The sequence below is a fragment of the Meriones unguiculatus genome, chromosome 11 (assembly GCF_030254825.1).
Source record: "Meriones unguiculatus strain TT.TT164.6M chromosome 11, Bangor_MerUng_6.1, whole genome shotgun sequence".
Taxonomy (NCBI): domain Eukaryota; kingdom Metazoa; phylum Chordata; class Mammalia; order Rodentia; family Muridae; genus Meriones; species Meriones unguiculatus.
In genome coordinates, this window is record NC_083359.1 from 51,648,345 (window position 1) to 51,664,286 (window position 15,942).

Here is a 15,942-nt window from a genome sequence, read left to right on the forward strand (position 1 = left end):
TGTAAGTGCAACCAGTGTGAAGGAGAGGCCTGCGGGTGTTCCAGAGTGCGTGGCACCCCAAGCACCAGGCCGCTTGCAGGCTCTCTCCCACGCCGGTCTTCCGGGCCAGTGTCCCGCGCCTCCTGCGCCCCCTCCTGCCCGGCATCTCCCTAGCTTGGCTGAGCCGCGCCCGGGCCTAGGAAAAGTTTCCAAACCTCGCTTCTTCTCGTTGATTGGCCAACTCGGATGCATCCCGAGCACAGCAACCAATGGGAGGCGCGGGCCGCGAGGCGTGGGCTAGGCTGGACCTACTTAGGCCTTGCTAGCCCGCGCCTCGCTGGGACCGTCGCCGCCCTGGCAGGGTAAGTGGACCCAGGTTGCGGGCAGGGATCCGTCACGCCCGCAGCATTCACGGGCGCGACCCCCAAGCCTGCACCCACCCCGAGTTTTCCACCTTCCATCCGCTGGTCCTGTCCAACTCTTCCTCTTCTGCTGGCCACTTCCCTTCCTCGAGCGTCCTCAAGACCAGTGCCCGCGCTGCCCCACTGACCCCGGGTCCCTTGGCCTGCCCCTTCATCCCACAGTTCCCGGGTCCCCAGCTGCTGCCACACGGGTATCGGCTTGTATCTAACCTCCTCCTCGGTGTCTCTCGAGTCTCGTCCGCGGGACTTTTCAGATTTCCCTAGACAGCACTTTGCATCGGTTAAACTTTATTCGATAAAGGGTGAGAGTGCGTACCTTGGATGTTGGCCCAGCTCACCTACTCTTTGAGGTGGGCAACCCGGAGTCACCTTGGCTCCAGAGCGACTTTCTCTCTCCTAAGTCACCAGTTTTGTGCCAGGTTGTGCATCCTTCTGCTTTTTAGCTGGTACCTTTCTCAACTTTCCTGATAAAGAAGAAGCATTTTGCGGCCTAGTGGAGGTTTGTAATTTCCTCTGCCAGCTGTTTCTCTGTCTTGTGTGCTAGGACAACCTTTTAGGACTCAGGTGGGGTGTTTTTTAAGTACAATCTAATACAAACTACTCCCAAAGCCTGAGGTTATTTGACCAGGAACCCCTCCCCACCACACTGGTTTTCAACCTGTTTTGAGGTTTAAGTAATTCCCCATAGCCCACCAAGTATATAATTCTTTTAAAAATTCAGATGCAACCACATTTTCAACTCAAAAACACAGCTTTCACTTCAAACAGAAAATAGTTTATTCTGCAACCCAGTATGAATTACAGTGGCTCAGGTGCACAGATTCCGGTTTTCTCAAACAGCATGCTCCACTGTTGTTACATGAGGTCTTACTGGTTACACAACAACAACAAAATAATAATAATAAATTATTTTATTATTTAAGGTAATAAATTTAGGTGTGTACCGACCACAGTGGTAGGGGTCACAGTAGGGAAAACCCTAGTAGAGTTAAGATTGGTGAAATCTAAAAGTCTGTTCAGAACACATTTTAGGTTTTGATACAGTGTTAGGTCAAACATTGGTATGGGCAATGCATGGGTTTCAAATAGACAAAAATATAGTACCAGATAATTTGGCTCTGATTTGCAACAGTTTAACTCTCTGTAATCTTGAAGTTCAGTCATTTGGTCTTGTAGAATCTTCAACATAGATAGGTCCAGCCAACCTTCCTTCCTTCCTTCCTTCTTTCCTTCCTTCCTTCCTTCCTTCCTTCCTTCCTTCCTTCCTTCCTTTGATCTTCCTTTTTTTCCTCTTTTCCTCCTTCTGTCTGGAAACTCCAGTTCACAATATGTTACTCCAAATTTTATTTTTTAAATTTCTTTTACTAAAAAGTTTGTTGTAAAGAGTATGTCAGGTACAGGTTCAAGCTCAGTGCCTATTCCAGCTGCATTCTGGCACTTTTCTCCAGTCTCTCTCTGTCCCTTGTTACAGAGAAGGAGACAATGGTTATTGTGATTGCTTCTACCTTAGTGCTTATAGTTCTTATTTAATAGCACTATAGTGTCCCAGTTGTCCTCTTCTCTCCCTTTGAGGACATGTCCTTTCATGTCTTCATACTTAGGAAGCAGGAAGACACGGTAGACTTACTGACTGGTGTGTTTCACCACAAGTGACATCATTTCTGTACACTCATACCATGTGTCCATCATCACACAGGTTGTGTGTGAATATTTAATGGCTTTCTTTTTCCCTGCCTCTCTTTTTCAAATCTTTTGTTTGTTTACTTGGTTGGTTGGTTTGTTTGAGGGGTTTGTTTTAGGTTTTTCTGAGACAGGGTTTCCTTGTGTAGCCTTGGCTGTCTTGGAACTTGCACTGTAGATCAGGCTGGCATTGAACTCAGAGATTCACCTGCCTCTACCTCCCAAGTTCTGGGATCAAAGGTGTGCACCACCACCGTACTTTCCATTCAGCTCTTGTTTTGATAGAAAAAGATATAAAACTGGGCTGGAGAAGGGTACTAGGCTAACTCATGTAATCCAAGTATTGCTGACCAGGTGTCTTGAGTGTATTTTCAGACAGTTTTATGTTTCAACAAAACCAGTCCTAGGGACTGAGGAGATAACTCAGCCACTAAAGTTCTTACTTCAGAGTATGAGGATCTAAGTATTGTCCCCAGCACCTTCCTCCTCTTGCCTAGGGGCTATCTCCCTGCTGGAGGGGCAGAAGGCAAGAAACTTGCCTGGAATGGCCTGGAGCATTGTGTGCCATACAGGGATCACAGCAGGGAGCTAATTCAACTTTAATTCCAGAGAACAAAGGTTATATACCCCTGGGGGGGGGGCTCCTAGGATAGGTGTACATAATTGGTTAGAACTATACACTTTAAGGATGCTTGATTTACATTATACAGCACACTTCTATCATATGAATGGAAACAATACCTAATTATCATATAGGTGCAGGGAGGGGAAGAACTAGCTAGGAGCTCTGTCAGAGGCAATATATCAGATGTGGTTAGGGGTGTCTGTGTCTAAAGATACTCTCCAGATGAAATCAGGTAGAGAGCAAGAGGCCCTGCTGGGAAAGAGAGAGTCCTCATTTTAATGCTCATAATGGCTATCTGGACTAGAAGAACTACAACTTCAAACAGTAGGTTTTCTGCAACAAGCACCCACATAAAAAGGTGGTGTGATGGTATACACCTCTGTAGCACTGGGCTACAGAGGCAGGAGGGCCCTGAGCTTGTTGCCCAGCCAGAGTAGCAGAATTGTGAGCTCAGGTTCAGTGAGAGACCTTGCCTCAAAAAAAAAAAAAAAAAAGAAAGAAAGATGGGAAGTAATAGATGAAGACGCCCGATGTCAACATCTGGCTCCGTATGTGCACGAACACCTACATATACACACAAAAAGTCTATGCTGAAATGAATTTTTAGAGGTGTAAAACCAAGTTATAGAAAACAGATGTGTTTTAAAATTTATTTTTAAAATTTTGTATGGTATATGTGTGGAGGCCAGAAATCCATGGTAGGTATCTTCAGTTGTTTTCCTTAATTATTTGTTTGTTTAAGTCTCAATGAACTTGAAACACATTGATTGGGATAGGTTAGCTGACCAGTGAGCTATAGGGATCCTGCCTAGCTCTGTCTCCCACCACCAGCACTAGGGTCATAGAATACCAATCTGCAGCTTTTTACATGGGTAATTTTGGATTTGAACTCAGGTTCTCATGTTTGCATGAGAGCCCTTTACTGGTTGAGCCATCTCTCCGGCCCTGTAAAACATATTTGTGTGGTCCTGAATGGGAGAAATCCTTTAGGCTCTGGTGAGATTTGTCCACATAGGCATAAGATTGAACCATGGAATTGAGAAGCAATTTAACCACACGTGAATAATATAAATGGATATCCTATTCCCTTAGTTTTTGTTAGTACTGGGAATTGTTTAATAGTTTAGTGCTCCCCTGACTGAGCTACATACCTGGATTTTTGTTTCAATTTCGTTTTCAAGATAAGTTCTTAACAAGGGTCTTTCCAAGTTGTCTAGGCTGGACTCATACTTAAGAATCCTGCCTCACTTGCCTTAGTAGCTGAGATTGCAAGCATGGACCATCATTCCGCTGTAGTATCAATTTTTAAGATAGGAGGCACAAAGCTGTGTGTACTGTAACCTGATATTAACTGGAATGGTATTTTTAAAATACTGTTGTCCCCACTGAACTCCTGCCAATCTATATGCAACTTTGCAGTTCTTTAACTGGACTTCATAAAGACATCTTGCATTTGGGTCCAGTTGCTTCTACCACTCTTTGGTGGTATTAGAGGCACAGTAGCTACTGCTTGCTGCTGTGTCTGCTCCTCTGCCTTCCCCTTTCCTCTTCTCTCTTCCCTTCTATTTCTCTTTTTCCTTTTCTTCATTCTTTTTTTTTCTTCACTACCAATGTCAGGGTTCATATGCCCCAGGCTGTCCTTCAACTGGCCTTGTGGAGAATGATCTTGAACTTTTGATCCACCTGCTTCTGTCTCCTAGGCACTAAGATTACAGGCATGTTAGGGATGGAACCCAGGACTTCGTGCATGCAAGGCAAACATTGTACCAACTGAGTTACATCTAGGTCTCTGCTTCTCCTTCGAGCATCTCCTTGCCCATCTCTTAGCATAGAACAGCCTAAAGAGGCTAATGCCTATTGAAAAATTATTACATAGTAAGCTTCAATAAATAACCCTGAAAGAAAGGACTCTTTTAAAAAAATAATAATAATAATTTATTTTATTTTATGTGTGAAGGTGTCAGATTCCTTGGAATTGGTGGTACAGACAGTTGTGAGCTGCCATGTGGGTGCTGGGAATTGAACCCAGCTCCATTTGGAAGAACAGACAGTGCTCTATAACCACTGAGCCATCTCTCCAGCCCCAAGAAAGGACTCTTTATGAGACATTTTGCATGCTTTCTGTGGTAGAGAGCAGTGCTATAGGACTACATGAGACATTCCCAAATAAAAAGAAAAATCTTACATTTTGAAGATTGCAGTTTCATACTTAAGAGGTGTAGCTGTCACTTCTCTCTTTGCTTGTGGCATTTTCCTTCATTTAAAAATGCTTTTAGGATGCATATAGTTTTGATGGAAATGCCATTCCTGTGCTGTTTGTCTGTTAGTTAGTGTGACAGAGTTCTCAAGCTGAGTCCTGGCCCCTGCTCAGTTTCTCTGCAGTACCTGAGATTCAACTTCACAGATTCTTCTCCGTAATGAGAGCCTCTTCCTCCCATCTGTGAGAGCAAGAGCAGCACTCCCCTCCCTAACCCACATGTACAACTTCCATCAGTTTCCTTCCTCAAGTTCAAGTTTTAAACTTCATTAGACAAGATAGTAGTGATTTTAGAAGCTATTTTTCTGCTGAGCACTGGGGCACATGCCTACAGTCCTAGCAATTAGAAGCTTGAAGCAAAAGGATCAAAAAAAGTTCAAAGTCAGAATGAGATACATAATGAGTTCCAGGCAAGCTTGGGCTACATAGTAAGACCATGTCTCAAAAAAAGAAGCCTTTTTCTCTCCTCTCTCCCCTGTCCTCTCCCCTTCCTCTCCTCTGTATGGGTTCATGTTCATTTGAGCAGGCACATGTGTATATGGAGTTCCCCCCAACAGGATTTCTTGGCTGTCCTGGATTCATTTTGTAGACCAGGCTGGCCTTGATCTCATGGATATCTGCCTGTCTCTGCCTCCCCAAATTCTGGGATTACAAGCTTGCACTATGGCCCCCTGGCTGGAAGGGTCTTGTTTGCAGCATGTATACCAAGATAGCTGGCTCATGAGCTTCTGAGGCTCCTGTCTCTGCCTCTTACTTTGCCAAGAGAGAACTGGGATTATAGACATGTGCTACCACATCTAATTTTACCTCAGTTCTGGGGCTCTGAACTCAACTTCTCACACTTGCTCAGCAAGCTCTTTACCCACTCACCTGTCTCTCCAGCTCAGGAAGCCCCTTTCTAAAACTCCTCTGGCAGCAGTACTGGTGATGTTTATTAAACTCATGGAGTGGATTCTTGGTTATAACCTTTAATCTAGTATAGCTGCCCTGGTGATGATTTTGACAGGATCCCATCTTTCTAGGTCCATTGGCAATATTTTCCTATTGGATCTCTTTTCAAGCAGGCTACTCCTTGTGAGTTTCTAGCCATAGCTGTGCAGAAGACCTAGGTCTAGATACTTTGATCAGCTATGGGTGAAGTCACAAAATGAAATAGTAGGAAGGAGAGAAGAGTGTAATGATTTTTTTAATCCAAAAATAGTGTTGGTTATGTGCCGGGGCTAGCCGGGCAGAGTCGAACTGTTCTTGAGTTGAGAGTGAGGATTAAAATTAATAAAATAAACACACAGCACACAGGAAACTTTTAAAGGTCCAGACTCAACAGCTTTTGCAAAAGGCAGGCTGCTACAGCAAGCAGTGCCAGCAGCAAGTCTCTCCTCCTCCTCTGCTTCCAGCCTTCTGACCACTTTATTCTTTGAGTAGTTCCTTTTTGCCAGTAAAACATCTCAGAACAATAGGTTAATTTGCACAAGGAGCCTGAGGAAGAGGTGTAACCCTCACAGACAAAAGGAGATGGACTTGCAAGTTCTCCTCTGCCGTTAGTAAAGGCCTCCTAAAAGCCATCTCTCCGCCGAGATTTAAATATCAAAGCAGGCCGCTGAGTCACGGCTCCTGACAGTTATGTCTTGAGTGATTTTCTGTGTTTGCACACTTGTGTATGTGTATTTTGTATTGCTATGAAAAAATACCCAACAACTTAAGGAAGGAAGGGTTTACTCTGGCTCATAGTTCAAAGGGAAACAGTTAGTAATGGTGGCAGCAGTTTGAGGTGGCTGGTCATATTGCATCTGCAGTCAAGAAGCAGAGAGAGATCAATGCTGTTGCTCAGCTCACTTTTTCTCTCTCTCTTTTGGCCTCAAAGTAGGTTCTCACTATGTAGCTCTGGCTGTCCTAGAACTCATTACATAGACCAGGCTGGTCTCGAACTCACAAAGATCCACTTTCATCTGCCTCCCAAATGCTGGAAGTTAAAGGCATGTGCTACTATACCTGGCTTCCATCTCTTTTATGCAGCATAGGACCCCAACCCATGGGATGGTGATGTCCATATTTAGGGTGGGTATCCTCACCCTAATTAACTTATCTAGAAAATTCCACATAGACATGCCCAGAGGTTGTCTCCTAGGTGATCATTCATCTTGTTAGCTTGTCAATTAGTGTTAATCAGCACACCCAGTGACCTCTTGATACATTGAGGGTAGTAAATGAGCAGATACCCAGGACACCTCAGCAAGGAGTCTATGAACTGCCAATAGAAATTTGCTTCCCAGCCTTTTACTTTGAATAGCCCATAGCCTGCAGGTCCAGGGTCCTTCTTTCACCTCCACAGTTCATGCTCTGCAGTGTCCTTCCTGGACTTCCTCAGCTCCCCCATACTCCTAGCTACTTCACTATTGTCTGTGTATTTAATGTCCTCCTTTTTCTCATCCTTCTGCATTCCTATTCTAGTTTTCTTTGAGACAGGGTCCCAGACTGGCCTTGAACTTGTGACCTTCTTGCTTTAGCTCCTTGAATGTTGGGATGCCAGGGATACAATGTCCAACTCTTTTCCATCTCACATGCTCCTCATGTGTCATCTTGACTTTCGGGTTGAGGTGTGGACTCCCTGAGTGTTCAGATACTGCAGGAATGCATGTCCAGCACTGCTGTGGCTTCTCAGGGGCACGTCCATGTCCAAGTCCACCAGAGTAGCCACTCCACACTTGTGTCATTGTCATGGGTCAGCATCTTGTGCAGAGTTCTGTCCCTGTGTTCACCTGGGACTTTGTAGTAATATACATGTAACTCACATCTCCTTCTCCCACTAGTCCCCCAGAGGAGCCAGGGATCTAGAAGATAGATATATTTTTGTATCTGAGGATCCTATGCTACGTGATAAATGTTTGTGGGAGATACACTTAGGCCTTGGGCTATAACTGGAGATAGGCTACTTTTTATTTGGATTTAGTTTTAGTTTTAGAGAGGCATGAAGTTCAGGGATTTTATGTTTTTTGTTTTGTTTTAAGATTAAAGGCCAGCTATTACCCAGAAGTTGCTAATACTTTTTAAACTTTTCTCCTAGACATCATGACACAGGAAGAGTGAGCTCTTGACCATTTTACTATGGAGGACTCAGGAAAGACTTTCGGATCAGAGGAGGAAGAGACAAACTATTGGAGAGACCTGGCCATGACCTACAAGCAGAGGTCAGTCTGCAGTGTCCCTCACTGTTTTTCCTGGGAGAATGGTGGCTGCCATGTGTGTGGCCTATCACTGATGCTCTGGAGACAACACTGACCCAAGAAGAAACTAGAATCACCTTGATTTATAGAGGCCTCTGGGCCTTAGAGAACTCAGACAGCCTGTCTAAGGCAGCAGCTTTAAGAGGTAGAGTTAGGATATGAACTATAAACTGAGGCACCTAACCATTCTAACATCTCAGTGTATATTCTGGATGCATCTTTATGTATGTCAGGTTTTCTGTGGTGGGGAGAAGATTTACCGGTGCCTATCAAAATAGGCTCTTGCTAGAGAGATGGCTCAAGGTTAAGAGTACTTATTGCTTTTGTAGAGGATTTGGAGTTACTTTCCAGCACCCACATGGTAACTCACAACTATCCTTAACTCCAGTTCCAAGGGATCTTCTGGCCTCCTTGGGTACCAGGTTTGCATTTGGTCCACATATGTGCTTGTAGGCAAAACACTTCTACATATAAAATTGAAAAAAGATAAGCTCTTGAAACTTGTGTTTCGGGGCACACCTCTAAGAGTGGTGTGTGTATGTGTCTGTGTGTCTGTCCATCTGTCTGTCTCTGTGTGTATGTGTCTGTGTGCCTGTGTCTGTGTGTTGGGTTTGGCACTGTATAGTTCAGGCTAGTCTTGAATTCTTGAGCTTCCTGTCTCAGCCTCCTGAATGCTAAGATTACAGTTGTATACTTCAATGCCAGCTCTCACAAACTGTCTTCTTGACCATAAAATGGGAATAATGGTGGCTGAATAAAGTCATGATCCCTACACCCCACTTTGTGGCACAATTACCCAGCATCATTAATTCTGTGATAGAATTATTTCCAATCCTACTACAGGGCAGAGAATACACAGGAGGAACTCAGAGAATTCCAGGAAGGAAGCCGGGAGTACGAAGCTGAATTGGAGACTCAGCTGCAGCAAATTGAAACAAGGAACAGGGACCTTTTATCAGAGAATAATCGCCTTCGAATGGAATTGGAGACTGTGAAGGTGAGGGGCCCTGAGGGACATGTCTACAGGTAGGGATAGCTTGTGGCAAGCAGGTGTTACATGGATGAAGAAGCAGTTCTGCAGGGTGAAGTGACTGTGTACCAGGCACACTCTATCCCACAGTCTTGTCAGGTATCTGTGGTCATTGTACTTTTTCTACCCCTGTGCGTGGAAATCTGTGAAAAGCAGGTCACACACATGGCCTACCACCCTTTTAGGTGGTTCCTGTACTGATTTCACAAGGGACATGGCAAGGAGAGCTCTTCAGAGGCTGCAGTGTCAGAATTGTAACTTCTTGAGACTGGGTCAAGTAGCCCAGGCACACTATGACCAGCCTTGAATTTACTATGTAGGTGAGGGTGGCCTTGAACCCTGATTCTCTTGTATATACCTCATAAGTGCTAGGAATAAACGTAGCACCATCATGCCTGGCTTTAGAATGTCTCCTGCTTTTATACTACAAGGTACAGTGTAGTATCTCTTAGCTACTTGTGGCTTCTGAAAGTTAATGAGGAAAAAAATAATTTTTCTACTAATATTAGCCACAGTTCAAGTGCTCTATAGCCATATGTGACTCATGGTTTTCACTTCTGGACACAGAGACCATAGAACATCACCTTCTAGAACATTTTGTTGGACCATGTTAATAAGCACGTTTATTAACTTGGCACTGCAGTTATTCTACCTGGACCTCATGTCTATGACTTTATTTTCCAAGGTTTGGATTACTGGTGAGCAAACAAAATCCAAAAAGCATTAAATGGGAAATTTCAGGCATAAACAATTTATATGTTTTAAATAACCTTTTTAATGGTATAATATTATACTCATACCATTTTGTAATTATTGTTAATTTCTTAGTTTGTAAACTAAGCTATATCATAGGCAATCATGGGAATAACAAAGAATGTATATGGTTTGGTAGTGTCTGAAAGTTTTGGGGATGTAGCAGAATGCCTTGCAATGTGTCCCCTCAGAGGAAGCCCTGTATTGCTTACTTGATCCTGGACAAGTCAGGGGCCAAGCAAGATAGTGAGTAGTATTTCTGGCTTTCATCTGCCAGAAACAAATAGCACTCCCAACTCCCGAAGTTGTACAAGTCAAAATTACGTCTGGTCTATCAGATGGCGCAGCTGGTAAAGGTGCCTGCATCAAGCCTGATGTCTGCAAGTTGTTCTCTGGGCAACTTGTACCCATGGGAGTTCTCTCTTTCCATCATGTGAGTCAGATCATTGGGCTTAGTGGCAGTTGTCATCTTGCCAGCTCAGTTTCATGATTTGTTTGTTTGTTTTTGAGACAGGGTTTCTATGCAGTTTCGAGGTTTAAAAAATATATTTAATATTAGAAGCTAAGGTTTATGAAGCTTCCTAGAACAATTAGGATTTCTAACTTCCTTTGGGAGATGGAGAGCTGGCTTCATAAGGCCTGCAGTAGTCCATACCAATGGACAGCTGAGCCTGTTCTGGTCACTGTATTCTGACACCAAAGACTGTCTCTTGCTCCTTGTCCTCTATAGGGTCCAAATTTCTTGTTGATCCTGGAAGTATTTTCATTTAACCCCAGGAACAGGCAATGAGAAATCATTCCAATTCTCACATTAAAGAGGCCTTGGGGCTGGAAGCTGTGGAGAGGAAGGTTTATGACATGAACAATGGTTGGGGATAGTAAGGGGCCTTTCCTAGGTAAGGACTGCATGCATACCCTTCAGTTACTGAGTAATTACATACTTTAAGACTGAACCTTAAGCTTGCAGGAGACCTCTTCATTACAATCCATTGTGCATGGGGCCATTCCTGGGCTGGTGGTTCTAGGTTCTATAAAAATGCAGACTGGGGCTAGAGAGATGGTTCAGAGGTTACTGGCTGCTTTTCCAGAGGTCTTGAGTTCAATTCTCAGCAATCACATGGTTGCTCGTTGTATAAGATCTGGTGCCCTCTTCTGGCATGAAGGTATACATGCAGACAGAACATTGTATACATAATAAAAATGCAGACTGAGCAAACAATGAGGAGCAAGCTAGTAAGCAGTTCCCCTCCATGGCCTCTGCATCAGCTCCTATCTCCAAGTTCCTGCCCTGTTGAGTTCCTATCCTGACTTCCTTTGATGATGAACAGTGATGTGGAAGTGTAAGCCAAATAAAATCTCCCCAAGTTTCTTTGCTCATGGTATTTCACATGAGCAGATAATAATAATAATAATAATAATAATAATAATAATAATAACAACCCTCACTAGGACAACTGCTTCTCATTTGAAACTTTTGGTCTGTGGAGAGAAGTTTTATGTTGATTGAGCTTGGGGGAGGCTGGGAGAGGATGCCTGAAGCTGCCTTATAAGGGGTGACATGAAGAAATACCTCAGAGATCCTAAAATGAAGGGAGAGACATTCCTTTGGATTTTGGGGTCATGTTGAGGATAGACCTCATTTGGAGACTGAGAATGCTTGCCTAGCATGCACAAAAGCCTGGGTTTGATCCCAGGTTCTATCAAAATGCAGGTGGAGCAAGCTAGGAAGCAGCACCCCTGCTTGGCCTCTGCATCACCTCCTGCCACCAGGTTTAAGCACTGCATAAATTGGACATGGAAACTCATAACTGTAGTCCTAGAACCTGGAAGATAGAAGACAGGCAATTCAAGATTATCCTTTGCTTCTTGGGTACATAGCTCGTTCAAGGCCAGTCTACATACATGAGTTTCTATCTTAAGAAAAGAAGATGAGGTAATGAGATACTGTTGCTGGGTTAGAAGTACAGGGAAGAGCCAAAGCCATCAAATGTCTACAGTGACAACACATATTCGATGTAGTGGTGGTAATAGTGGTAATGTAGAGTGATGATAGGGAAGGGATGTAAACAGGGATTATCAAAGTCTTCAGTCACTAACCTGGCATCTGTTCTGTTTTTCAGGAGAAGTTTGAAATGCAGCATTCAGAGGGCTACCGGCAGATCTCAGCCTTGGAGGATGACCTGGCTCAGACAAAAGCTATTAAAGATCAATTGCAGAAATACATTCGGGAATTGGAACAAGCCAATGATGACCTGGAAAGAGCCAAACGGTAGGTGGGACAAGAAAAGATTGTGAGGTGGCAAACTCAATTCTGAGTCAAACAATGCCCTAATGGGCTCGTGGGCAAGATGGAACATGTGTACCATTTTTGGTGTTTTTCTTGCCTTCCTGAAGATGTGAGTTTCTGTCTTGTTTGCTCTTCCTCTAGTTTGAAAGACTGCTCTTGGGATTTTTTATAGGATAGGACTGCTTATGAAAGACTTTTGCTTATCTGAAAATGTCTTTACTTTGGCTCCATTCTTGCATGCATGTGTGTATGTGTGTGTGGATACCTATGTGCACCCATGAGCGTTCATGTACACACATGTGGGTGTGCACTTGCAGAAATCAGAGGACCTTGAGTATTTTCATTTTTTGTCTTCCTTCTTAGATTCAGGATTTTTTTGTTGTTTTACCCCTGTGTCTGTCATCCTAACTGGTCAGTGACCTCTCAGAGATTCTCCTGTCTTTTGTCTGCACCTACTATCTTTCTATATAGGAGTGCTGAGACTGCAGACGCTCAATAACATGTCTGGTTTTTACATGGGTTTTGGAGATTAGAACTCAGGTCTTCACCCGAGGTGTGAGGCACTCTCACCCCTGCTCTCTGTAGGTTTTTGAGATAGGGTCTTGCTGTGTAATCTCTAACTCACAGCTGTGCAGCTTCCCAACTTGCCTTCAAGGATCTGCACTGCTTTTTGCTTTTTTTTTTTTTTTTTTTTTTTCTGGAAACCAACTTTCTGGTAGGTTTGGAACTCTGTGTACACCAAGTTGGCCATTGACAATGCTCCTGATTGCAGGTCCCCCTTCCCACGAAGTGTTGCAATTTTAGGTGTGTACCATCATGCTGGCTTGGAGGATATATCCTTCCTTCCCTTCCCTTTCCTTTCCTTCTCTTCCCTTCCCTTCTCCCTTCTCCCTTCCCTTCTCTTTTCCTTTTTCCCTTTTCCCTTTTCCCCTTCCCTGTCTCTGCCTCACATTTTCTCTTTCTTTCCCTCTGTCTCTCTGTGGTCTACACATTATGTTGACATGTTTGTGTGGGTACATGTAGAGGTTAGAGATTGACTTTGGGCATCTTCCTCTGTTGCTCTCCATGATTTTTGTTTGTTTGTTTGTTTTGAGGCATGGTCTTTCACCAAACCTAGAACTTGCTGTTATGGCTAGCCTAGCTTCCAGAGAGCTCCTAAGATCCTCTTTTCTCCATCTCACACACAGGGGGTTTATGGACATGTGCCACCATACCCAGCCCTTATGCAGGTGCTGCGGATACAAATCCAGGTTCTTATAACAAGCTTGCAGAGTATGCACTTTACACATTGAGACATCTCTCCAGTCTCTCACTTGTTTTTCCTTTACTCTCTTGTCTATTTCTATTATTTAATTTCAAATTCTCTCTCAGGGCTGGGAGGTGGCTCAGTGGTTAAGAACACAAACTGCTCTTCCAGAGGACCTGGGTTCAATTCCCAGCACTCATATGGCAGCTTACAACTGTCTGTAACTCCAAGATCTGACACCTCACACAAACATACATGCAGGTAAAATACCAATTCACATGAAATAAAAATAAATGAGTTATTTAAAAAAAATTTTTTTTAAATAAAATAAAATTCTCTCTCCTCCAGTGTGCTGATGAACTGTATATTGCTAAAATTCCTTCACAGGAGGAAGACCATAAACATCTGCCTTTCCTAAGGTTCAAACAAAAACTGAGACATGAGTTCACTCTAAGGAAGCAATGAGTTCATTGGGCTTCCATTCAGAGCATAGGTGAGGAGTCAATTATGGGGTGCTGGTGCTTCTGTCCCCAAAGTAAAGCACACCCAGTAGGGAGGAGGGCGTTCCAGTAGCAGCACACTGAGCCTCCCTTCCCTAGACTTCTGTCTCTGTTCTCTAGTTCTTCTCTGAGGCCACATGCAATTAAGGCAGAGTTTTGTAGTTGCATGCATTAGGTGATGGGGAGTCTGATACTCAGGTGAGAGTCTTACAACAATCTTCCATGATGCAGCCAAATTCTCCAAGATGACAGTTGCTTGGCCTGAAGGCCAGTCAGTCACTGGATCAAATGAGATTTGATTTTAAACATTGTATTTTCAGAACTAGAATTTAACATTTTGTTATGCTTTTTTTTTTTTTTTTTTTTAAATCTCTATTTCTACACTGAGATTTCTTCCTATCTCAGATCCTGAGCATAGCCACAGCAGCTGTCTTGAAACCCTTTGGCCATTTTTCAGTGCCATCATCTGAGAGTTGATCTGGTGGTTTATCTTTTATTATTGTCTCATAAATCCAGTCAGTTTGGGTTATACTATGAACACTGCAGTCCAGGGGTTCTGTTGTGATCTGTTTGCCTCTGTCTCTCTTTCCCAGGCAGTTCATTTAGCTGAACTTGTGCTCCACTGCATCTTCAGTTTGTGGTGGGTTGTAGCTGAAATTTCTTTGGTTCTGTTTAGAGTCTTCCTCTGTGTGCTTAGGGTCAGAGGTCATCCAGAAATGTGGGCAAGGGCTGTGTAGGATTTGAGGCAGCTTTTTACAGTAAAATCCTGTGAGGATGCATAATCACCAGTACTGCTCTCTGCTTCCAAGTGTTGATGAGTTTCTGCTGTGCCTGCAGGTAGCTGCTTTTCAAATTTACTTTGTTTTCTTATGATTAGAGTATGATGCCATTGCAGTTTGGTTTTTTTTCAGGCGGATGCACACTGTTTATTCAACCTTTCATCATTTTTCCAAGGGTTTTGAACTCAATTCTATTGCACATTAATTTTTCATTTATCCTGGCATCTCTTTCTGGATTTATGTTTGGTCCAGTCTCCAGTTTGTGGTATGTGTCCTGGCTAGTTTTATGTCAACTTGATTCAAGCTAAAGTCATCTGAGAGGAAAGAACCACCTGATGTGGGTGTTGGGAACTGACTGTGGGTCTTCTGCAAGAGCAGTACAGTATGTACTCTTAACTGCTGATGAACAAATTGCTGATAAAACAAACTACTGTTTGTTTTAATAAAAATTCAAACACAGAAAACAGATACTGTTCCGGCACTCTGTCATGAAAGTAGGAGGGGCTCATGAGACCCGACTTTCCCCCAAGGATTTATGGGTTGAAGCTAGGAGAAGAGACTTTTCTTTAGTGGCACAGCATTCTAAGGCATCCATTACACTGAAAGGAACCCTGCTTGAGTCATTGGGTCACGCCTACATGTATGTGTGTACACAAAAAGAAATAAAGGGAGAGGGTGGAGGAAAAATAGGGCAATGAGTGGTCACAGTAAACATGATCAAAATGATTTTCATGTATGAAAATTTCAAAAAAACCTTTATGTATAACCAATATATTCTGATAGAATAAAACAAAAGGCATTGCTATTGCTATTCTTCCACCTCTCGTCCCCAGTAATGGAGCACTTTGTACTCAGAGTTGTACATCTCGCCTTTTCTCTTTACAAATGGATGCTGGAGATATCTGTCTATTGAAGGATACAGAACACTTTCATTTTGTTTTGTTTCTTTTTTTAAACACATGCATAATTGTCTACTGAGTGGGTAACATTGGCTGATACTGTGATGACTTACTTATCCAGGCTCCTAGGGGTGTATATCTTGCTATTCTTAGTTCCTTTACTGATCAGAGTCTCTGTAATGAGCAACCTCCCATGATATGCAGTCTGTGCAGTGGGTTCCATAAGTGGAATAGCCCTGTCTGAGGACACAGGCCTGTGTGACT

The 15,942-nt window shown here is 43.3% G+C and overlaps 1 protein-coding gene across 4 annotated transcripts in view; it reads left to right on the forward strand.

Moving 5' to 3' along the window:
• Positions 1–222: 222 nt before the first annotated feature.
• The window catches only part of Nde1 (nudE neurodevelopment protein 1), a 28,425-nt gene continuing 12,705 nt past the window's right edge, over positions 223–15,942 (forward strand). For 3 of the 4 annotated variants that reach the window (XM_021657566.2, XM_021657563.2, XM_021657565.2), the window contains exons 1-4: positions 223–341; positions 8,025–8,148; positions 9,028–9,181; positions 12,088–12,236. In XM_021657566.2, coding sequence (XP_021513241.1) covers positions 8,066–8,148; positions 9,028–9,181; positions 12,088–12,236 — 386 coding nt within the window. In that variant the 5' untranslated portion in view covers positions 223–341; positions 8,025–8,065. Of the gene's footprint in view, positions 342–880; positions 901–8,024; positions 8,149–9,027; positions 9,182–12,087; positions 12,237–15,942 lie in introns of those variants that run through there. The other variant, XM_060364241.1, reaches the window with a different exon arrangement.